Source organism: Mastigoproctus giganteus, chromosome 7, assembly GCF_048544385.1.
Source record: "Mastigoproctus giganteus isolate SK-2022 chromosome 7, ASM4854438v1, whole genome shotgun sequence".
Taxonomy (NCBI): Eukaryota; Metazoa; Arthropoda; class Arachnida; order Uropygi; family Thelyphonidae; genus Mastigoproctus; species Mastigoproctus giganteus.
The window spans coordinates 216,556,562-216,582,096 of NC_143581.1; the positions used below are offsets into that span (position 1 = coordinate 216,556,562).

At 35.6% G+C, this 25,535-nt stretch overlaps 1 protein-coding gene across 3 annotated transcripts in view; it reads left to right on the plus strand.

Annotated features, from left to right (window-relative positions):
- The window catches only part of garz (Sec7 domain-containing protein garz), a 229,355-nt gene that overhangs the window by 173,953 nt on the left and 29,867 nt on the right, over nt 1–25,535 (plus strand). For 2 of the 3 annotated variants that reach the window (XM_090378119.1, XM_090378118.1), the window contains exons 25-31: nt 6,576–6,763; nt 11,775–12,000; nt 14,749–14,948; nt 17,194–17,335; nt 17,492–17,622; nt 17,741–17,842; nt 24,931–25,044. In XM_090378119.1, the coding sequence (XP_090234245.1) occupies nt 6,576–6,763; nt 11,775–12,000; nt 14,749–14,948; nt 17,194–17,335; nt 17,492–17,622; nt 17,741–17,842; nt 24,931–25,044 (1,103 nt within the window). The remainder of the gene's footprint in view (nt 1–6,575; nt 6,764–11,774; nt 12,001–14,748; nt 14,949–17,193; nt 17,336–17,491; nt 17,623–17,740; nt 17,843–24,930; nt 25,045–25,535) is intronic. The other variant, XM_090378120.1, reaches the window with a different exon arrangement.

Below are 25,535 nucleotides of genomic sequence, written 5' to 3' on the forward strand. Positions count from 1 at the left end.
CCACTAGATTTCTTCTTGTGGGGCCATTTAAATTCATTGGTGTATTCGACTCCAGTAGCTGATGTGGAAACTCTCTGGAATCAAATTATGGCAGGTTGTGAGACAATATGAAACATGCCAGGAATTTGGCATCATCTTCGCGAGTCCATGAGATGTCGATGTGAGGTCTGTATTCAGGCAGAAGGTGGACATTTTGAACAATTACTATAAGGTGATGTGAACAGTTAAGTGTCATAGACAGACCTTCAAAACTTGGAAACCAAGCATTTCCCAAATTATGTTGATATAAAATATTTTTATTGTCTACATATGAGGAACTCATTCCTGAAGTTATGCCATGTATTTTTGAGACACCCTGTATGTACAGTGGAAATGACATCATTTTCGGAAATTACGTACCAAATCATGGTTAGTGAGTTAGCATCACTAGCCAATTTCATTGGCACTCAGAGTTAAGAACATTCTAGGTTTACTGAGCTATCTAATCACAGCAAATAGATCGTGCTTACATTTAGCCCAGTAATAGGTTGAGTTAGGAATTGTCCTTAGGATGGCCAAATTGTATTCAATACAGCTGTTAATGTATTCTTTGGATTGAACTCGATCACAGATCAGTTTTGTATCTTTATCTATGTATTTGAAAGCCAATGTCAAAGAGTCTCTCGCTTTCAATCTCATTATTTTCACTGCTACGTAAAAGAGATTATATGGAGAAATACACTGTGTCAGTCAGATCATCTGAGCTCACTCATTGCCTTCATGAACAGAGTAACTTGTAAATTCTCTCAGAACGTTCTGAATTGTCCAAGATAAATGCTGGGAAAGGACAGTTCCTCTGTGTGCTCGTCAAACAGCAGTCTCTGTGGTACTTTAGTTTCTCCTAACATTAAGCAACATCTTACTAGCATATGAAACTAGGGCAATTCTAAGATATTTATCCTTGCTCCACAGCAACATTTATTGTTAGGTGATGAGACTTTCCTCGATCGGAACCACATCGCTCATGTCATCTTTAGCCAAATTAATTTCCATGTGAAAAGAATAACTGGTCTATCATGATTTGATACCATCGATAGGGAAGCATGTCGACGAAATATAGAAGCCACGCTTTAACCACTCACTTTCTTACTAACCCGATTAAATAGCTCGGCTTGTGTATTTTCTTGCATTTTATATGCACATTTATACAATGATCGTCGTCAATCTCCCTTGGCAAACAATGGACCATCGTGTTGACTGAAACACTTGGCCCAGAATGCCATATTGTCCGTATACATGTCTCAGGTGCCTTATTTGCACAAATGTGAAGCGAGGAAAAATAAGCCTCTCTGTCACTAAATCTAACTTCGGTAAATGCGATGGAATTTCTGGGTAGACAAAGCCATTTGTCTACCCAGAAATTAGATAGCGCTGGAATGGTGTTGTTCTTAAGTGATCCTCTGCAGCTATTACACACAAGGATACTGTTGATATCAAAATCGGGAAATTTTTTTATAAAATAAATAAATTTATTTTATTGAATAAAATCTCAAAATACGTCCCTCATGTGCTTGCCAAATGGTTGCCTACCATACACTTTGTTAATCACATTAGTAAAAGCTGTCTTAAATTGAGAAGTGGGGTATAAGAAGTGTCTTATATTGTTCAGCTGTTTTAAACTAAAATTCATAAATAAAAAACACATGAATCAAGAAATTACTTGATTTTATCAACTTATTTGAAATACTTTAAAATCAAAATATACAGTCAGTTCTGCTGTAACGTGCATTTTTGCACGCAAATTTGCTCCATCACAACTGATACATTAGAGAATAATGTTAGTATAATGCAATTTTGGCTCATGCGCGATTTCGTCTGCCAGTAACACTAGGTGAACACAAAACCCCGCACCAACTGAACATAGCAACCTGCGCAGCAATACATACAAGTTTACGAAACTTAAAAAATGTCAAATGTGTGAGAGTTATATTTCCAATTTACTTTAGTTCTATTGGTCAGAGACACACTGTTATCATTCGTTGTATTCACAAGATAACAGGTGATACTGTAGGCCAACTCGTGTTTTCAGGGCTCACATTTTTCCGTTTGAACAGAAATTTTGTGAGACGGGACAGCTTGAGCAGAGGAGCACATTTCTGGAAGTCTACCATATAACAATAAAAACAATTTGCAGTTCCGGTTTATTGGGCTTTTCTGTTAGTGCAATCTAATTATAAATGTGTAGTAAACTCAATCTTATTGCATTTGCAGCAATGCCAATAGCTAGAATTCTGGGTTTTTACGTTATTATGGTGAAATGTGTTTCCTCTTCCATGAAATATTCAATCGTAAAAATCTTAAATAATTTTTCAGAATCTTCTCTTCATTCCTATTTTTTAAAGCTTTGTAAACTTGTTACTGTGTATCTCACTTGTGCAGTTTGTGCATGCCGGTTTCATCGTTGATTGCTTATCTTTTTTACTGTTTTAAACTTTAAATTCAGTGAACAGAAATATCAATTTGAATGTATATATTACAGTGCTATATTTACTGTAATATTTATTTATTAGAATTTTAAGATGTTTAAACCTGCGTTAGAAATTTTATTGGGTTAGTTTCTAACTTTTTTTTAGTATTTTACTTATCACATTAAAAAAAAATTTTTTTTTGAGTGCTCTGCCCATATCCCTATTTTCCCCATAAGCCCTGTTGTTTTTAATGTGCAAAATACCATAATGCGGAGATTTTTAGGAACACATGTACCATTGTTATAGCAGAACTGACTGTAGTTGAAATTAAGGCACTTCACCTGTGCAAAGTGGCGAATCCATTTATTACTAATAGTCTAACAATCATACATTTTGCAGATGTTTTCTCCTCTGCTTCTTTAGTGATTGTGATCTTTCTGTTCTTCTTCTTTAATGCTGCCGAATGGCGTTTGCGACTTCGTTTTGATATTGTTCTCTGTCTAGCGCTGCGTGTAGAATTTATGCTGTTGTCATGTGAAGCCAGGTGTTGATGTTATCTAGCCATGCCATTTTCGGTCTGCCTGGGCGTTTCTTGCCTTCGATCTTTCCCTCCAGGATGAGTGGTTGTAGGTGATATTTTTGTTGGTTCCTAGCGATGTGACCTAGGTATTTGCATTTCCTGCTGATGATGGTTTTGAGCAGGTCCCGTTCCGTGTGCATGTCCTGCAGGACCTGTGCGTTGGTTATCTTGGCTGTCCACGGAATTTTCAGCATTCTTCGGTAGAGCCACATTTCGAAGGCCTGGAGCTTTTTTGTAGTGGCTGATGTTAGAGTCCAGGTTTCTACACCGTAGAGCAGTATTGGCCAGATGTAGCATTTCAATGTGCGTAATTTGAGCATGATGTTCAAGCTTCTGTCGGTGAGGAGGGTTCTCCATTTGGTGAATGCCTGCCTGGCTTGTTCAATTCTGCTTTTGATTTCGGCCTCATGGTTCAGCTGGTCATCAATGAGTACTCCGAGATACTTGAAGCGGTGTATTTGCTCTAATTTTTCGTTGTTTAGTTTGATCGTGATTTTGCTTGCAGTCCTGCTGACCTTCATCACCTTTGTTTTCTTTTTGTTGATTCGTAGCCCCCATGCTTGGCTTTCTATGTCCACTTCGTTCAAGATGGTCTGTAAATGTTGTTCTGAATCCGCTATTAGTGCTGTGTCATCGGCATATCTTAAGTTATTGATGTAGTGTCCGTTAACTTTTATGCCGATGTTCTTGTCAGCCAGTGTTTGGTCGAAGATCATTTCCGAATAGATGTTAAAAAGAATGGGAGATAATGGACAGCCTTGCCGGACGCCTTTTTTTATTGGAATTGGGTCTGTCAGATCGTTGTCATAGCGAAGCCGGGCTGTTTGATTCCAGTAGAGAGTTGTAATAAAGTTGATATCTTTCTGTTAACATTACAAAAAGATGAAACTGAACCACTTGGGATGATCATAATCACTGAAGAAGTGGAGGAGAAATCATCCACAAAACAGGCTGGAGTTGTTAGGTTCATTCTATACTTTACACAGTCATTGCTTTTATTTCAAGAATTTTGATCAAAGTAACCTGCGCAACATGCCCTTCAAACATGGTATTGGTATAGTTTTTTTTTAAAACAAGTAAATTGTGTTAAGAAATATTTATTCTTTGTTTTGTAACTGTGGTCCAAATTATATAATTCTTTTGCATTGCAATATAATATTACTTCATATTCTGTAACATCAATTTTATATACAGTAAGCACCGGTTATAGTGATCATGTTTGCAAATTGAATTTTGATTCTAATAAATAGCGATTCTATTAAGCGAAAATCGGCAAATATTATCCAGGACTAGAAAAATAAAGATATAAAGCACAGATTTACACTTAATTTCCAAAGGTTTATTACTAATTAAATGATACATGAAAATTGGAAGAATATTATCCACAGGTTATCAAAATAAAAATAAATATATACTTACATAGCTTAATTAATATACATATCAATTAAAAATAACACTTTGTAATATGATTATAATTTAAAACAGTCACTTATTTTAGATTGCTTTAAATTATCACTACAAAGTCTATTTATAGATTTTTCAATATTGCATAACAGTCTATAATCACGATCACTTGCACCAGTTTCTTCTAATGCTCTCCTCAGGATGGCTATAGCTTCATGAGTTTGCCATTTTGTAACTGGAATTCGTTCAGGTTCATCTTCATTTTCCTCCTCCTCTGCAAAATTATCAGTAACATACTGGGCAATTTCTTCATCTGTTAAAGCTTTAATAACTTGTAGATCCCTATCTATGTCCACCCAATCATTAAATTCTTGTTCACCCATGTCTTCAGGCTTTTCAATATGATCAGTATCATGACTTAGTTGACTATCATGAATAATTAATCCACATTTTTTGAAACAGTTGCTAATGCAGGTTTCGGAAACTTCATTCCAGGCACCCATTGTCATGTGAAGTGCATCTAGAACAGTTATCTGCTTTGCAATATCGGATGATGTTCCCAAACCATTCATAGACTGGATGATTCTTTGCCTCATATCCGATCTATAAAAGGTCTTAAAAGGTTTTTATTATTCCCTGGTCAAGAGGTTGAATCAGTGATGTGGTATTTGAAGGTAGAAAAACTAATTCAGTGTTTTTGAAAGTCAACTTTGGATGAGCTGGGCAGTTGTCCAAAACCAATGCAATTTTTTTTTTTTTTTTTTTTATCAAATTTCAAATCCCATTTACGAAGATAATCTTCAAAAAAAGAAGCTGTCATCCAAGCGGTGGTATTATTGGCATATTCAACAGGCAGCTGTTTTACTCCTTTAAAACATCTAGGCGATTTACTCTTGCCTATAACTAATGGCTTCACCTTTATTATTCCCATCATGTTGCATGTTAAAAGAACTGTAATCCTGTCCTTGATCTTCTTTCCTGCAGATGCAGAGGAATTTTTAAAAATCATGCAGTGGTCTGGGGTAGCCTTGTAGTACAACCCTGTTTCATCTGTATTAAAAATGTCTTCAGGATTATAAATGCTTAACACAATTTGCCAAGAGGTTTTCAACCAGGTGTCAGCTGCAGAACTATCGGAATCCCGTTTATCTCCGTGAAGTTTTTTGTAAACAATATCATGCCTCTCCTTCCATCTTGTCAACCATCCGTCCGTCGCCTTCAACTCTTTGTGTAGTTTTTCCGCAAAATCATTAGCTTTTTGAAGAAGAACTATGATTGATTGATTGATGCATTAAATGAGCTGGCCTGTTTGAGCCAAACAGAGCTTCATCTACTATTTGGCATTTCCCTTCACACTTCCTTTTTCTGGTTTCACTAATCACATTACTGTTTAATGTGTGATGTGATTTTAACAATTTTGATAAAGATGACTGAGGCACTCCTAACTTTACTGCCACTTCCCTTTGAGACATATTGCCTAAGTTTAATTTATCGTACGTTTCTATAATTCATAACTTATCTTTTACACTCAAATTCACTCTCTATCCATTCACTGGCAATTTTTTTTTTTTTTTTTTTTTTTGGGTAGTAAAATTTAAAATACAGTAAAAAAGATAAGTGTCAATCAATAACAAAGCACACAGCACACACAAATTGGAACTAACAAGACACACGCAAGTGAGATGAAGTTTAGATATAGAAATGAAGGGAAGTTTCAGTGAAGGGGAAACACATTTCGCCATAATAACTTGAAAACAGAATTCCAACTATCGGTTTTATCACAAATGCAATAAGGTTGAGTTTACTACCCGTTTATTGCGCTAACAGAATTGCATTAACAGAAAAGCCCAATAAACTGGAACCTGCAAATTGTGTTTATTGTTTTATGGTTGTAACCTCCAGAAATGTGCTTTAGAAAAATATCACAGAGGAATTCAAAATTGATTGTTATAACTGAAAATCTGATTCTAATAAACGATGAAAGTGTAATACATTTTATTGATTTGAATCGGTTCTTTGAAATTTGATTCTATTAAGCGGTTGATTCTAATAATCAGTGATCATTATAACTGGCGCTTACTGTACTTTAATTTTGTACAATTTTTATCCAAGTTTTTAATGAAAGCATTTCATTTTATATTTAGGTGCACAGTCAGATAGTGAAGTAAGCATATCCTGCCAGACTCAGAATTCTAGTTATTGTTCGGACAGAGGTTACACTTCTGACAGTGAACTCTATGAAAATCAAGGGATAGGAAGTACACCAAAGCACAGCAACAGCAGTCAACGAGCCAGCCAGGAGAGTGTAGGTAGTACTGGAGGTTGGCTTTTGGTGAGTGGGAGGTCCACCCCAGAAATCATTTTTCATAAATATCCACATAAGCAGCAGCAGTCTATTGCACTGGTGCAAAAGGCAGCAGCCAAAACTACTCATCCCAACAAAGCGTTATTGTGAAAGTTTCTATAAAGATAGGCACACATGCCTGTATTCCAATTTAATTTCAAAATGAAATCCTTTAAATCAGATGTCCCCAACCCACCTGTCACAGTGTTGTATGTTCAATGATAAAAGGAGAAATGGCCATTTATTTATTTTATTTATTTATTTTTTTTTTTGTTTGCCTCAAGATTATATGCAGTTTACTTTCTCATGAAATAGTAAAGCACGTTTCACATTAATGTTCAATAGGAAACGGGTTTGGTTATTTATTTTCTAAATATTTTAAATTACATGAGCAACTGTAATGTTTGTTGTTTATTTGTTATTTGGTTTTTAGGGCATTAGCAACCAAGGCCATATTGCTCCGGGAATATACGGTGGTCATTCCCTGACCTTTCCGCATCCTCCGTATTTGGTGGCGACGGGATCGAACCCCGGTCTAATCAAGAAGCGTGTGTTATGCACTGCTGCTCCTTCCCACCTGGCTCCAGAGGTGCCAGCAACTGTAATACACACGGTATTACAATGTATGATTATGAATTAATGCATAAAAGCTCCCATTCATTAAATTTTTCTAATTTTGATTAGGTTAGTAACTAAATAAATTCACATTTCCATTTTAAGGTACAGCAGTCACCACATCTCCATCTCAAAGTATAGTCCTCATCACAGATTTTTACTTGCTTCCCCCCCCCTCCAAATTTCCAATTTCAGAAATTAACTTTAATTTCTGAAATTAAGAAAGACTAACATACCTGGCCTCCTGCTCAAACTTCTAAACTGCTGCCTGCAAGCGGGGAAATTTCCGACGCCCTGGAAAACCGCAAATCTGGAACTGATCATTTGGGGTTCAAGCCCGTGACTGCTGAATACGGTGCTGTTTCTTGTATTCTGTCTATCTAGTGAACTCCTCTGATCATTTGGTCATCCCGGAGTATAAACAGAAAATTTATTTTATTTATTTTAGACTGAATACATCACTCCTGAAAGTTGCCAAATCCTGATGTCATAATGGTGAAGGTTTTGCCATATTTCACTCATATTTTTCTTCCCTTTTTAAAATTCAGTAAACGCTTCCTAATCAGGATTAATTGGGTGACAGGTCACCCGGATTAAGTGATAATCCAGATTATTGAAGCAAAAGATAGCCCTAAAAAACAAAAAAACTTTGAACACAAATACAGTAAATGGAAAATTTAATGATATATAGGCGGGCCTCGATTAACGCGATTAATTCGTCCCGCGAGCCCATCGCGCAAAACGGAAACGTGTTAATCGAATATCATAACCAATAGGAAAAATTATAATTAGTCCTTGACCTTCTGGAATGTCCATAAAGAATTTTTAAAAATACGTTTTAAATAACTTTTTAACTGTATATAATGTAAAAGATAATGAAAATAATTATGGAATTAAATGTTTATTACATAAAACAGCGATACTCCATCTGTCAGACACCGCACGAACTACTAGCTTGAGATAGTTCACAGTTTCAGCATTTCTTATTAAGTTGTTTGGACCTAACTACTAAACGAAACTGTTAGGTATTTCTTTTGGTCTGGGTGCGCCTTGAAAAAATTACTGAGACATTAAAGGCGCCGTGAACCGAGAAACTTTGGGAACCTCTGACATAAAATACACAATGAAGAAATTACTGTTGCAGAAATATTTGAACAGTGTTGACTTTCTCTTTTCATCAATCAATTTCCGATAGCCGTCAACAATCTTTTCTGGGCCCTGGCGAAATAAATATCGCAGAGAATATCAAACCTTTTGTTTGGGGTTCTATGCGATACGAAAGATTTCATCTAATTCTTTTACCGTTATATCCTTCGTGGTAACATTTTCATCTGGCTCATTTAAAAATTTGAATTTTTAAATGCAAGTCTGCATTAACTTTATTAGCAGGAGACAAACGCGTCTTCTTCCGATGGTTGATGGAACACACCGAGGCGGGTAGCAGGCAAACGTTTGTTTATTGACCGTACAACTCGCGGTAAGCTTAACGCGCGATTAAAATTTTTTTCAACTATCGCATAAAAAAAAGGTCGCGTTAACTGGAAATTTGCATCGTGTAAAATGAAAAGTGGTATCATTTTTCAAATAGCATTAACTGAATATCGCGTTAATCGAACTCGCGTTATGCGAGGCCTAGCTGTAGATAGTACTGATGAAAATAAATTTTAAAAAATCACCGTAGATCCTATATTAAAAAGACAATACATTTATCAGTCAATAGATAGATAGATAAATGTACTGTCTTTTTATATATTTATCAGGTGGCATTGGCATCGCACACCAATGCCACTTGATCATTGCTGTGAATACCACTTAAATACAACTTCTTCCAGCAACACTTTTGGCTTTTTTAATGTCTGTCTATTTGATACACTGATTTTATCACTCCCCACATCGAATTTTAAAGTAAATGCCTTTATAGATTCTTTTTGGTTTCTAATATCTGACCGTCTGTTGGCCAATAACAAATTCTTCGGAATTTTTTTTTTTTTTTTCAAGGAACACAATTTTCAAGTTATTCTATCACTTTGAGCTTGTTAATGATAGTTAAATTAACATGTTTTCTTTTTATTCTATTTTTCAATTCTTTAGAACCCATAATTATATAAAATATGTAAACTTATGTACATACGCAATAACATTCATCTGACTCAGAGTCGGTGATTCTGAACAACACACAAGACAATGTAATGTATGTTCCATCTCTCTCTCTCTCTCTTTGTGCAGTCAGAGTGACTCATCTGCCTTCCTAAATCCTGTGTGCCTTTCAACGTACTCAACTGCGAACAGAATTTTTCATATTTCGATCTGTATTATCCGACATCCGGATTAACTGTAACCGTATTAGCAAGGGCGGTTTACTGTATTTGGATAATTTTCCAAAAGCATAACTGTTGAAATTTTAAATTGCAGAAAGACTAATCTGTGTGAAAGAAAAAATATTGCAAGTTTCATTGACACAATTTATACAGTAAATTATATATTTGTTAGACAAATTATACATTTGCTAGAATATTTGAAATGAAATTTGCAGTGAAACACTTTTACTTATCTTAAAGTCACAACTATTATGGCGCCTCCGTAGCCAGGTGGCAGGAGCAGCAGTGCGTAGCACACGCTTCTTGATTAGACCGGGGGTTCGAGCCCGTGACCACCAAATACGGAGGATGCGGAAAGGTTAGAGAATGACCACCGCATGTCCACGGAGCAATATGGCTTTAGTTGCTAATGCTCCTAAAAGCCAAATAACAACAACAACTATTGGTAGCATGAGCTAGTTAAAATATGCAGTGGAAGGTTCCGATACAAAAATAAAATGACAAAAAGTCACAGACTATATTGGCCATTTAAAATATTTATGGATTTGGTGTAAAAATTAAAATCATTCTGAAATTTTAAAATTATGAAAATCAGCCTTAATTCAGCTTTTCGATGTAATTTTGTTCATTTATTTCTTCAAAAAGGTGTGTAAATGTTATTTTATGAAAGCAAATAAATGTTAAATATTGTGTGTATATGCATATAGGTATCATGGGGAATTAGGGAATGGATGATTTTTGTGACTGATCAATAAATACATAATTCGGAAAAGGTGAAGGTGTAGTAGTTCCAGTAAGTTAGAAAATAATTAATACTTCCTGATATAGGAAGTATTAATTATACATATGCAAGTATCCAGTTACTTGCATATGCAGCTATGATGCTAAAAACTGCAACCAAACAAGAAGTTTACCTAATTGTAGCCTGTTTTTTTTATATATATATATATTTTTTTTTTTTTTTTTTCATGGATGAAAATTAAAGCTGAAAGCACTACTTGTTAGATGTCACTGTTGGTAAAACAAAATGATCTTTTATGCAGGAGAGTATTACATGCTGCCTTCAGAAAAGCTTAAACTTTTCATAAAAACATTTAGAAATCAAGAATGACCATTACTGATTTCTTTACATACTCATCGTTTATTTGGAGTGGCCTAGGTTTGATTCCTAGCAGAGATCAAAAGAATTCTTAAAATGTCTCTTCAGTAGGGGCTGTATTAAACTGAATTCATGTGGGGATTAGGTCCCAATTATTCCAGGTTTTTCAGCTCATACATGTTAAAGATCATAAGACCTAGTAGACTCTATGAACAGGTACACTATTATTAAAAATACTAAAATATGAGTTGGCTATGTTCTTAGTTTAAACTCTGGTGGCAGTAGGTATTGCATACCTTACTTTTTTGGTATCGCAATAAAGATTAATATATTACGGACCCCTCCAATCAATCAACCAAAGTCTAACAAAGCAAAAGAGGATTTTTAAAATCTATTTTGCTCTGAATACTTGCTGTGGAACAGGATACTTGTCCTGAAAGATATTGTTTCAGGAGAAGTATTGTTTTCTAGAGTTTGAAGATATTGCAGCAACAAATCTGTACCAAAGACTGCAGTGTAGCACTGATTAACCTTATTAAATCTCGGATAACAAAAAAGAACTAGAGAAGTAAATAAAGATTGTGGTGATTCATATATAAAGAAAGTGAAATTACTTTAAGAAATTATGGTTACAAAAAATTCTTTCCTTTTAATATTTAAAGTGGGTAATCAATAACATGACAGAGTTATGTATAGAACCAGCCTAGGAACATAATAAATTTAAAAATATATCAACACACTGTAAGCTGTTTCAAATATGAAACATTACAAATAATTAGTTGCTAATGAGAAACCAGTTTCAAATTATATTCTGTATTGCTGTTGACAGGCTACTGATAGGAGTTGTGCAACTGTTTTATTAATCAAATCAACTTATGATTTTAACCTTTGTTCATGTACCATATTTTTCTAATTATTTTATTGACTGCATTATGATTTATACAAATCACTTTTATTTTTATTTCAGGTAAATAAAAGAGGCGAAATTGAAACAGTGCAGGTTCGTCCTCTACCCGTAAATCAGTATAATATAATTTTTCATCAGGAATTAAACTCTCATGATCCACATGCTTTCTTAAAATGCTGTGAATCACTGGTATTTCTGGTTCGAGATGTGGCACACATTACACCTGAAAATTTTGAAAGTTGTGTACATTGCATAAGGATATTTGTAGAAGCTAGTATCAATGGAGGTAAATATTTATTGTATTTTTTCTCCTCTTGAATCACATAGTTAAAATTTTACTCCTTTATAATCTACCAATATACAGAGTGACATTATGATTTGATGGTCATGCAATCATTTTCTCGGTTTCGGTCCTTTTTTAGGTGCACTTCAAATATGTAAAGTGCCTATTATCTTGAGCATGACTATCTATCAGGCCACCAATGTAACAGTTCTACTCCCAGATTTTCATGAAATTTTATAATTGGCTCTTTTAGAAAGATTTGTTGAGCCATTCCAAATTTCATTAAAATCAAACAAATAAAAATCCACCATTTATTACCCCATAATCAAATTTTCTGTATATATAAATGGAAGTAAGTCTGGGCATTAGTCAAGAAGGAAAACCAAAAAGTCAGATTGGTACAAAATTTTCAGTATATGTTTTGTTTGTCTTTGAAAATGTTTTATGGTAGGTTTCAACTTGTTCCCCTTTCCCAATTCTTCCCCCCCTTTCCCAATTCTTCTCTACAGAAAGATTGGTAAAAATTTAAATCAGCAGTAGCAGCTTTGGTCCATTTCAAGATTTAGAATATTCTTAGAGACCGTAGTACTAAATTTCATGTTAATCTTGCCTTTGAGATACAGTGCAACTGATATAATGCTGTTGTTGGAAGACAACTTTTAATACCCACATAATAAGATAACTTTGTTAGAAACAACTAAAATTTGGTAAAAAATTTTATATGGATACAGACTAAAGAGTATGAAATATTAAAGGGACAAATTTCCCTTTAATTTTATTGATTTTACTAATACACATCCCTGTAATGTATAGATTGGTTATTATTAAAGTGAATCATTTTGGTTGCTTGTAGATGGCAAACAATAACTTCTCTAGAGATGAAGTTTGGAATAAATAGGTCTAATCTCTTTCCTCAATTTGAATTTATGCCCTCTCAGGTGATTATTCTGAGCAAGAGGAAGAATCCCATCAGCATTGAGCATGCTCAAACCGTTCAAGGCTTTATACACCTCTATCAGATCACCTCACTGGTGCCTAGTCTCCAGACACTGTAATTAGTAAAACTTAAGCCTTTCTTCGTAAGAGCACCCCTTTGTTCCATTCACTGATCTTGTTGCCCTTCTCTGTACTCGTTCCAGCAGCTCTACATCCTTCTTGAAATGAGGCCTCCAGACCTGTATACAGTACTCTAGGTATGGCCTGACCATTGCCTTATACAAGGGAATAATCACCTCCTTATCCCTGCTAGAAAAATTCTGTATATGCCTCTCTTCTTGAATAGTTTAAACCTGGCCCTTTTCCACAGAGTCCTGAAAGGACAGCAGTCACAACTACTGTGCTACCTACAAGAGGCTACTAATTATATTGCTTCAGTAGCAGTGATAGTTTAAACAATTTAACTTTGCTTCTTAGTTTGAGAATTTATTGATTAATTGCTCTATAATTACATGTTAACAAATTTGTACATTTGTTTTTTGTCAACATGTTTAAAATAAGCTACTTTGGCTAATTGCCATGCTGATAAATGAAAATGATAAGCAAAAAGTTGTAGTGCATGCAGTTTAGAAATTGGTCAACGTTGTTAGCCATTTGTATTGCAAACGTTCTGTAAGTGCAGTACAGCATGGTAAATTGTTCCTTGAAGCATGGGGAATGTTGGCAGCATATCTTGTGTTGCTTTCCTTTTTTTTCAGCCAGGAACTGAATATTGTCTTGATAAACTCTGTCCTTCACATATCTTAATGGTTAAGTTCTCAAGAGCTGGTCAAACGTTAACAAAATTCCAGGAAATTATATGATAATTGACAAATATGACCTGATGAACCTTTTTACATGCCAAGCAACATGTGACAGCTTCAACCAGCATAAAAACAGTTGTGTTCAAACTGCCTTTCACATGCAGGGCAGAAATCACATGGTGTTCAGAGATTAAAGTTCAGTAAAGTTCAACTGTAATGGTACACGTTTCACGACCATGTGATTGAATCTCTTTGTAAAGAACAGCGAGCCAGTTATGAAGTTTGCTGTGAACCCACACCAAGCACTAATATGTGGACAGAGAAGGGGAACTTTATCAAATAACACATGGCAATGGTCCCTATACTCAGCAACTGTGAATATTCATGATGCCACCAGAAATTAGCTTTATTGATCCATAAAATATCCCAGTGCCTCATGTTGTCCACCTCTAACCTAGCCAGAAGCTGTATGTGTAATTCCACATACAACAGTGCAGTTCATTGTTGTATGTGGAATTAACTGATACAGTGTGTGAATTATTTAAGGAAACTTGCAGGAAGGATTAATGAACTTTGCAGACTGATGCCCATGGAATATCTAGTTGTTGTGCTGCTGTGTCATTAGTGGACTAGTGAGTCATACAAAAAATAAGCAAACTGGCCATAGAATGCACACAATTCACTCAGTGACAAATAAAAATATGAAAATTTTTTTAACTGTCCACCTAAAAAGTGTTGGGGACGGTACAGAGAAAATCTTTCAAGTCAGTTGTCTTTTCAGATGCTTTTTTCATCTAAAGTTGAAAATTATTACTTACCCCCCCCCCCCTTTAAGTTTTCATTTGGAATGCAGTGAAGTGTCAGTTGATTCATTTTTGTACTATTTTTCATGTTTTCTAGAAGATGAAAGATGAGATTTACTAATAAAAATTAAGAAATATATTTTTATATAATAAAATTTGTTTTATATAAATAAAATATAAATTTTTCTATATAATTCTTTTTCTTTAAGGACAAATCCTAGAGAAAAAAAATAAACCAAGATTTGTTAAAGAGAAAAGAATTTTTAAAAGTGGGAGTAGGAAAAAGGATGAAAGTATGCGAATGAAAAGAACCCGATCAAGTCCTACTCATATGGCTGAAGGTTATGAAGCTGATGATGAAGAAAGAGCACAAGAGTTTTCTCCAGCATATCAGCAAGTGTCAATGCAGGTCAGCAAATATAAAATTCTTGGATTGTGCTGTATTCATCAGGCATTTAATACCAGGTGTATTCATATTATGGGGGCTTCTAATTTATATTTCACAAGTATGTTGTGAATGTGAATAGCATCACAATGCTGGCAATACTCAAAGTGGGAGTGTGTGTGCAACATAGTGAAACTGCCACCATTTTCCTTGTGAGAACTAGGGGCCTCCGTAGCCAGGTGGGAAGGAGCAGCAGTACGTAGCACACGCTTCTTGATTAGACCAGGGTTCGAGCCCGTCACCACCAAATACGGAGGATGCGGAAAGGTCAGGGAATGACCACCGCATATCCCGGAGCAATATGGCCTTAGTTGCTAATGCTCCTAAAATCCAAATAACAAACAATAACCTTGTGAGAACTGCTTTGGCATCTGAGGGAAAGTGTTATCAAAATTTGCCAAGCACACTTATTCACTGCTCTGAATTAAAAATGTGAGGATAGTACACTGCTCTTGCAAGGAAAATTGTCCTCTTTTGGCTGTGTTGGACATGCTCCCACTTAGACTGCTGCCAGTAACATCCTGTGATGTGCATAATGTCATTCATATTCATCAGCACATTTGTGAAATGTAAAACTTAGGAAACTTTATATACCTGAATGCACCTGATATTATTCTGATGTATTATATACTTTTAATGAATGGAAGATGATACTTTAATACTGTTGTCTCTGATGAGAAGTTCTTGGGAATTAAAGCACACAGATAAAATTTGTTAATGTATAATTCATTTTTTTTGTTGTTTTTTAAATACCACAGAGCAATCAGTGAAATGGACAAACATGGCAACTTTAATCTTTATATTAATAATCAAGTTGATTTACTAATAAAAAAGCAGTGAAACAAAACAATAAAAGCCTGGCATTCTAATGCATTCTCCTAATATAGAAAACCTTACAAATTATCTAGTTTTATTTACTGAAGAGATGGAATAACAAATGCTCACGCAGGCATACACACAAACTGGAACTACTGATTGAGTAGAGGCCACATATCCACACTTAACCTGTCAATGTTTTTTTATTATGCAAGAGTTAGACTACTAGGCCCCCAAAGAATAGGCTTGTGAGCTAAGAGTTGAAGGCCCTTATGAAATCAAGGAAAATGTGCTGTATTGTTATGCCAAGGGTTGTATTTTTTTGTCAAGGGTTGCATATATATATATACAAAAATCTTCAAAGACAAAAAATCTTCAGTGAAGATTTTTTGTCTTCAGTGAAGAAACAGAATACTTGTTTTTATTAAAAAAAAAGTTTTTTTTTTTATTGAATTGAAAATGGCATTCTATTAATTGCGATTTGCTAAAATCAGTTGCAAAATTTCGAACAAAAATAAATGAGATAATGTTTTTATATTTTTTAAAATTTTCAAGGTCAGTCAGTCCCTGAATTAGCATTAGCATTAGCATTAGTAGAGGCATTTGATGCAAGAAAGCAAGCTTATGCAGCATCAGCCAAAAAAAAAAAAAAAAAAAAAGTAACATAAATAAATAAAAATAACCACTTCCACTTCACCCCTCTGTTCGTTCGAAATACCTGTCCAGCTGAGCCTTAAACTTATTTAGGCTATCAACTTCCACGACAAGGGATGGAAGTCTGTTGAAACACATGCTCAAGTGGCATTTGTCATTCACATGAATGGTTGCATTTTGTCAGCTGTTCCTATTTAGCCAGTGAAACCAAAGCTCTATGGCAAGATTAGACAGTTCTTACTGATGTCTCGCAGACCACATGGAAATGGGAGTTGGTACTTAAAGAAAGATAGGCACTTTTCTCACCTAGCATGTGTAAAAAAACCAAACAAAAAATGCTGTGTAATCAATTAGGGAATATTGGTGGGCAAAGGAAGAATATAGTAGGATTTGATTTACAAATTTTAAAAAAAATAACCAGATACCATATTAGCAACAGGGGGTTAAAATAGGCTCAGTTTAGGGTGGCCAAAAGTCAGTTTTGCATTTTGGTAATTTTTGCTTCATGGTTTTTTTGACAATTACAAACAAAAAAAAAGTTTCAGTAAATATGTGCATTTTTGTGTATTTACATAAATTGATTGTATATTTTTGAAAATAAAAGGAAACAATTAGTCATTGTATGAAAAGCAGTTCTGTGGTTATTCAATAAAAATTATTCACTTTGATAAATGGAATTTATTCATGAGAAATATTATCATCCTTTTTTTTTTTTTTTTTTCTTTTTGTAAATGCATAGCTTCTGGATTTAATGCATACCTTGCATACTAGGGCAGCTAGTATCTGTCAGTCTGACCATGAGGTCCAAAAGGAAAAGGCCAGTTTAAGTGAGAATATTGACAATAGTTTATGGACTAAGTGTTGGTGTCCTCTTTTACAAGGTAATGTACTTGTATATTTGGGATTACTATATACTTTACTTTAGTTTTAGTTTTTATTTATTTTATTTTATTTTTTATCATGAAAATCATAACATTTTGAATAAACATGTGGGCAAATCATATGTACATATTTTATTGAGAATTTTTAAATTATAGGGATTGCTCGTTTATGCTGTGACATGAGACGTAGTATAAGAACAACAGCACTAACTTTTCTTCAGAGAGCTCTTCTAGTTCATGACCTTCAAACTCTTACTCCTGTAGAATGGGAAGCTTGTTTCAATAAGGTAAAGAAAAATTTAATGTATTAAAAATCAATCAAACCATTTAAACTAGAAATTTACTGTTTATAATATGGTGTAACTTGTTACCAAAATAAACTTGTGCAAATGGAATTTTTTGTAGGTTCTCTTCCCTCTTCTATCCAAATTACTGGAAAATATTAATTCTGCAGATCCCTTAGGAATGGAGGAAACTAGAATGAGGGGAGCAACATTACTCTGTAAAGTAAGTATGGTATAGCTATATAATATGTATACGTATATGCTAGAACAAAACACAGCCACTTTACAACCCACTTGATGCTCTATTCATGGATTTTAAAATTTGTGATAATTTAAAATGCCTTAGATTTAGGACTGAAAAAGCACCATTTAAAATATTCAGAAATAATAGCTACAATTCTATTTCATAGTAGTAGTAATAGTAGAGGCATGTGATGCAAGAAAACAAGCTTATGTAGCATCAGCCAAAAAAAAAAAAAAAAAAAACCATTTCACACATCCATTCCCTCTAAACATTTGTCCAGTTCCTCCTTGAATTTATTTAAGCTATCAACTTCCACAATAACAGATGGAAGTTTGTTCCAGCGATCAACTACCTGCTGGTTAAAGGCAAATTTTCTCAACATCTATTCTATAACTGTCTTTCCTCAATTTGAATTTATGCTCCCTTAGGTTTCTAATCTGACCAAGAGGAAGAATCCCATCAGCGCTGAACCTGCTCAAAATATGGCCTTATCCACCTCAATCAGATCACCTCGCAAGTGCCTAGTCTCCAGATGCTGCAATTTGCAGAACTTAAGCCTTTCTTGGTAGGAAAACTTCTTTGTACCCCTCACCAATCTTGTTGCCCTTCTCTGTACTCACTCAAGTAACTCTAAATCCTTCCTAAACTGAAGCCTCCAGACCTGTATGCAGTACTTAAGGCATAGCCTGACCACTGCCTTATAAAAAGGGATAATCACGTCATTTTCCCTACTAGCAAAATTCCCGTATATCACTGACAATACCCCATGACCTGCTCTGGCAGTTGTCTGCACAGCTCAGAAAATTTCATATCTGACTGCACAATTACTCCCAGGTCTCTTTCATTTTCTACCACCCTAAGTGTAATACCACACATTTAGTATGATTTTCTGGGGTTGCTTCTACCCATATGTAGTACTTTACATTTGTCAATGGTTAAACTTCAGTTGCCACTTCTCAGCCCATCTGCCCAAATTTCCTAGATCCTACCTGTTCAGTAGCACACTGCCATTACTGTCATTAATAATCTTGCCAACCTTTGTATCTGCAAACTTCGATATTAAGCCTGATATACCTTCATCAATATCATTGATAAATATACAAAACAACAGTGGGCCCAACACCGAACACTGATGGACTCCACTAATAACATTAGTCCATCAAGAGCAGTGTCCATTGATTACCACTCTCTGTCTTTGACAGAGACACTATACAGCAACTTGCCCTTAATACCATACTGTTCCAATTTGTACAGTAGCCTTTGGTGCGCAACAGTGTCAAAAGCTTTCCTGAAATCCAAGTATATAATATCAAAATTATTTTTTGCATCCAGTTCCTTTGTAACCACATCATAGTATCTAATCAGATTTGTCAGACAAGACTTTCCCTTAAGAAACCCATGCTGTGTCTGAATTATTACTGCAGTCTTGTTTAGATAATCCTGCAGTACTTCTTTAACTAGTGACTCCATTATTTTCCCTGGAACAGAAGTTCACTAACTGGTCTGTAATTACTCATGTCACTTTTAGATCCCCCTGAGTCCATGGATGCTCTCATAATTATGGTTAAGGGTTTGCTTACTTCCTTTGCCACCACCTTTAATATAACTGGATAGATCCCATCCACTCCAGGTGCCTTTCTTACGTTTAACCTCAATAATTTCATATCTGACTGCACAATTACTCCCAGGTCTTTTTCATTTTCTACTACCCTAAGTGTAGTACCACAGTTGGTACGTTTCTCTGGGGCTACTTCTACCCATATGCAGTACTTTGCATTTGTCAATGTTAAACTTCAGTTGCCACTGCTCAGCCCATCTGCCCCCAACTTTTCTAGATCCTGTTCCAGTACCACGCTGCCATTACTGTCATTAACAACCCTGCCATAACAGTAGCAATTCTTCAGTATACTGAAGAATTGCTACTGACTTTCTTCTCAACGCTTTCAGTCACTATTCATACTCTCCCCATTTTCTCTCTCTCTCACACACACACACACACACACACTACAACTTTTTTTCTCACTTCAATTCCAGTAGTTTTTCAGGTTCACTTCTAGTTCTTTTTTCATATGCCCTTAACTTTGTTATTTTTCTTGATCAATCCAGAAATTACAAGAGTAGCCAGTTGTTAATTATGCCAAAATGTGATTAATATATGCGGCCATAAGTAAGACAGTTGCTTGTTTAAACCTATATGTTGTAATGAAAATTGCAAGGTCCATTGTTGACTGTGGCACTGAAAATTTGACAATGAATATGTAATTCCTCTCTGACCTGAGCCAACTGAGAAAAAAACAAAAATTTATTTGTTTGATCTCTTAAAGCTTGGTCAATGTGCAGTTTTAAATTATTTTAATATTTCAAATTTAAAAATTATTTAACATTTAAAAATAATTAAAATTTTAATTTTTAAACGATTAGCTAAGATAGTTCCGGGTTCATTTGGATAATTGGTACTTTGTTTAAACTGTCAGTCTTCAAAAATATACACAGTATGAAATGAGATTTTATTTTCAGCATGTGTTCATTGCATATGTAAGGTTTAATCATGATGTTGGAAACTAATAAGTATACACCTTCAATCAAAACAAATAGCTGCTATAAATTCTAAGTAGTATCTTTTTTGTTTTTTTCTTAAAACAGCTTCTCATAGTTAAACCATTAATCCAATTTTGTTTCGTGCACTTTTTAGTCAAGTTTGTATTAAAGCAGATATCTCAAGTTTATCTGTGATATTTGCTTACTTATTCTGGATTGATAAATGTTTGTTGAAATGTTTTACAGAAGTCACTAAATTAGTGACAAATGGCATGATGCCTTGTTACTAATTTAGTAATGTTTGTAATTTTGATTTTAAGGTGGGAAGAGGAGGAAAAATGGGCATTATCAGTGTGAATAAGTATTATATTTATTTAAACTGATTTTGAAGTCCTCCTTGGAATAAGGAAAGTTAATTTGTTTCTTTATTTTAAGATTTAATAAGCTAATAGTATCATTCAGTCAGCAACATGTATGTAGAATGTATTTTGTGTTTGCTAACAGATGAAGTGTTATTAAGGAAAGTAGAAAATTTTAATGAAAATAAAAGATAAATGCTGTTATAAACAAGAAATTAAAATATTTCAAATGCATTGATTAAATAAATGGTATAAACTTAACCTTTTGGTTATAAACTATAAACTTTTGGTTAAATTCTTAACCAAACTTTAAAATTTTTTATTAATTTTTTTAAGCTACTTCCAATTCCTTGATCAACCAGAGTTGAAAATTTACCATTACACCTTCTACCCCTGTTCTGGAGTCTATTAACATTGACAACACTCTCAAGCAAGTCATGTGATGGCTTTATTGGCCTTATGCACAGTTGCTCTATCATTCAACTGAAGTCTATGCAGCTCCCTGTGGAAAGTTGCCATACTGAAAGATGTTCCTGTGGCCTCTTGGACCTGCTCCATGATATTTTCTGCAGAAAACATGCAAGGATTGAACTGCTCTCTTTATGCTTCATCTTACGTATTCCATGAGTTTGTGAGCTGTGGAAAGTTGCCATACTGAAAGATGTTCCTGTGGCCTCTTGGACCTGCTCCATGATATTTTCTGCAGAAAACATGCAAGGATTGAACTGCTCTCTTTATGCTTCATCTTACGTATTCCATGAGTTTGTGAGCTGGCTAGACTTTTTTTTTTATTATTGAAGTATCACATACAGTTTTTCCCCTCTTTAAATAAGACTGCCACATTGGATTTTGCTCAGATGAGTTGCAGTTGCATGCATAGGAAGGTTAATGATGTGTATCCTATCACTATCTCAGGTTGAAACCGTGTAAGTTATAATCACAGCCCATATTGACTTTTAACATACACTGCTACACAGGTAGGCCCACTTAATTTATATTGATATGTCTGAGTTGATACACATGCATGGGGGGAGGCAAATACTTTTGGTCAAATGATGTATGTGCTTTTATTTATACAATGTTTCATTACTGGGGGAAGTACATTTCCCCTCTATAAGAGTGGTGTAGATTTCAAATTCTCATAGCATGGGGAGGGGATCAACATTAAAGATTGGGTAGCTAAGAATAGAAACAGGTGCAGGTATACTTGCGTGTACACCAATGCTAGGAGTTTAGTAAATAAATTTGATGAATTTGAGGTATTGCTCAAAACATCGAAGGCAGATATTGTTGGGATATAAGAGACGTGGTGTCACACAGATATAAGGGATGCAGAACTGCAATTTGGGGAGTACAACGTCTACAGAAAGGATAGACAGGATAGGAAGGGAGGAGGGGTTATGTTATTAGTTAAGAAACACATAAAAACCAAGGAAGTGAAGCCAGTCGACATCGCTGGACAGTGCAGTGTGGAGTCAGTTTGGTGTGACATAAACATTGGGAGATCAAAATTGAGAGTAGGAGTGTGCTATAGGCCTAATGACTCTGATGAGTATAATAAGGAACTGTACAGGGAAATAGAGTGGGCCAGTAAATCAGAGTGTCTTATAATGGGAGATTTTAATTTCCCAGATATTGACTGGAATTTGGGGGCTGGTTACTCACACACTAGCAGGACTTTTGTGGATTTATTGGATGATTGTTTTCTACATCAGCATGTTCGGGAGGCAACTAGAGAGAGTAATACTCTTGATTTGATTATCAGCAGTGATTCTTCATGCATTAAGAATCTGCAGATAAATGAACCACTAGGTGGCAGTGATCACAGTGTGCTGAAGTGGGATTTACTCAAAGAGGTAACTACCATTAGGGGTAAAGGGAAGGGTTATTGCTTCCGTAAAGGCGACTACGATGGACTGAGACAGTATTTAAATTCTATACAGTGGGACCAACTGATGATGTTACCAACAGCAAATTCAAAATGGGAAGCATTCAAAGAACTTATCTTGGAAGCTACTAGGCTTTACATACCAACTAAGAAATATTGTTCAAGGTTTAGGCCAAAATGGATGTCAGATGAACTAATGAGGCATATGGCAGAGAAGAAAAATGCATGGGATACATACAAATTAACACATGACACAGAAGCCTATGATAGATACAAGTTGATATGCAACCAAGTTACAAAGGAGGTTAGGCAGGCGAAGGCAGATTACGAGAAATCCTTGGCAAGGGATGCAAAGAAAAACAGCAAAGAGTTCTTTACTTATGTAAACTCTAGAAGGAAGGGGGTGAATCAGATTGGTCCACTTGATATTGATGGGTCAAGTGTTGATGATCCTGCTCAGGTAGCTAACAAACTAAATGAATATTTTGCATCGACATTCACACATGAGGAGTTATTCAGCGAGGGGAATGCCAGAGGTGTATTCAACTCTAGCAGTAAGCTACAGAATCTTGAAATAACTGGGAGTAAAGTGGAGGAGAAACTGTTGAAGATAAACACAAGAAAGGCACCCGGGGTGGATGGGATCTATCCAGTTATATTAAAGGAGGCAGCAAAGGAAGTAAGCAAACCCTTAGCCATAATTATGAGAGCTTCCTTGGACTCAGGGGAGGTACCCATAGACTGGAAATGTGCAAATGTGACCCCAATTCACAAAGGAGGATCAAAGGCTGACACAAGTAATTATAGACCTGTGAGCTTAACTTCTGTTCCAGGAAAATTAATGGAGGCACTGGTTAAAGAAGCACTGCAGGATCATTTAGACAAGACTTCAGTTATAGCTCAGACACAGCATGGTTTTGTTAAGGGGAAGTCTTGCCTGACCAACTTGAGTGGATACTATGATGCAGTCACAAAAGAACTGGATGCAGGGAATAACTTTGATATTATATACTTGGATCTTAGAAAGGCTTTTGATACTGTTGCACATGGAAGACTGCTACACAAATTGGAGCAGTGTGACATTGGAGGCAAATTGCTGCTATGGATAAAGGGGTGGTTGAGGGGGAGAAGACAGAGAGTGGTAATCAATGGACACTGCTCATCGTGGACTGATGTTATTAGTGGAGTCCCTCAGGGCTCAGTGTTGGGTCCATTATTGTTTTCTGTATTTATAAATGATATTGATGATGGTATATCGGGCTTAATGTCCAAGTTTGCAGACGATACAAAGGTTGGCAATGTTGTCAAGGACACAACTGACACTATGCTGCTGCAACAGGATCTGGAAAGGTTGAGCAGATGGGCTGAGAGGTGGCAAATGAAGTTTAACATTGATAAATGTAAAGTACTACACATGGGAAACAGCAACCCCAGAGCAACGTATCAACTCTGTGGTACTACACTGACAGTGGTAGAGAATGAAAGGGACTTGGGGGTGGTTGTGCAGGCAGATATGAAGTTCTCTGAGCAGTGCAGAAGGGCTGCAAGAGTAGCTCATGGAGTATTGTCAATGATATACAGGAATTTTTCCAGCAGGGATAAGGAGGTGATTATTCCATTGTATAAGGCGATGGTCAGGCCACACCTAGAGTACTGTATACAGGTCTGGAGGCCTCATTTCAAGAAGGATGTAGAGCTGCTGGAACGAGTACAGAGAAGGGCAACAAGATTAGTGAATGGAACAAAGGGGTGCTCTTACGAAGAAAGGCTTAAGTTTTGCAAATTACAGTGTCTGGAGACTAGGCACCAGCGAGGTGATCTGATAGAGGTGTATAAAGCCTTGAATGGTTTAAGCATGCTGAATGCTGATGGGATTCTTCCTCTAGCTCAGAAAAATCACCTGAGAGGGCATAAATTCAAAAATGAGGAAAGACAGATGTAGGATAGACGTGCGGAAATTTGCCTTTAGCCAGCGGGTGGTTGGTTGGTGGAACAGACTTCCATCCCTTGTGGTGGAGGTTGATAGCCTAAATAAGTTTAAGGCTCAGCTGGACAGGTATTTTGAACGAACAGAGGGGTGAAGTGGAAGTGGGTTTTTTTTTTTTTTTTTTTTTGGCTGATGCTGCATAAGCTTGCTTTCTTGCATCAAATGCCTCTACTAATGCTAATGCTAATGCTAAATGTCTTCTCTTATTTATTTTTAATATCTCTCTCTCTCTCCCCCTAGGAAATTAATCCTAAGTTATATTCTAAAATAATAATGGAGTATTTTTTTTTTTTAGGTATTTCTCCAACATTTAAGTCCGCTCTTGACATTGCCAACATTTACAGCACTGTGGCTTACAATTCTTGATTTCATGGATAAATATATGCATGCAGAAGGAAGTGACTTATTGGTAAGTACCCGTATTTCCCCATATATAAGACACACCCTTTTTCGAAAAATTTTCTAAAAACTGGGTGTGTCTTATACAGTGGTTGTAGATTTTTTTACTTGCATTTCCAGCTTTTTCGTGCTTGTTGTCTTTTCACTCATTGTTTCGCACTTGTTACCGGTATATTAGGTTACGTTTTGTCACGTTCTGCCTAGAAATGCTCAGAAAAGATTTTTGTACAGTGCTGAATTCAAGTTAAAAGTAATTCAGTTTGCAAAAGTGAATGGAAATCATGCTGCTGAACGTAAGTTTGTCCTCCTCCAACTGAGAAAACAATCCGAGACTGGCTACAGGAAGAAGAAACCCTACTGAAAACGCTACGGCAGAAGAAGGCCATGAGAGGCAAGTCAGCAAAATGGCCTGATTTAGAGAAGGAATTGAAAATATGGATTGAAGAGCAAAGGGCAATTGGAATTCCTGTGTCCACAAAGATGGTTCAGCATGAGGCAAGA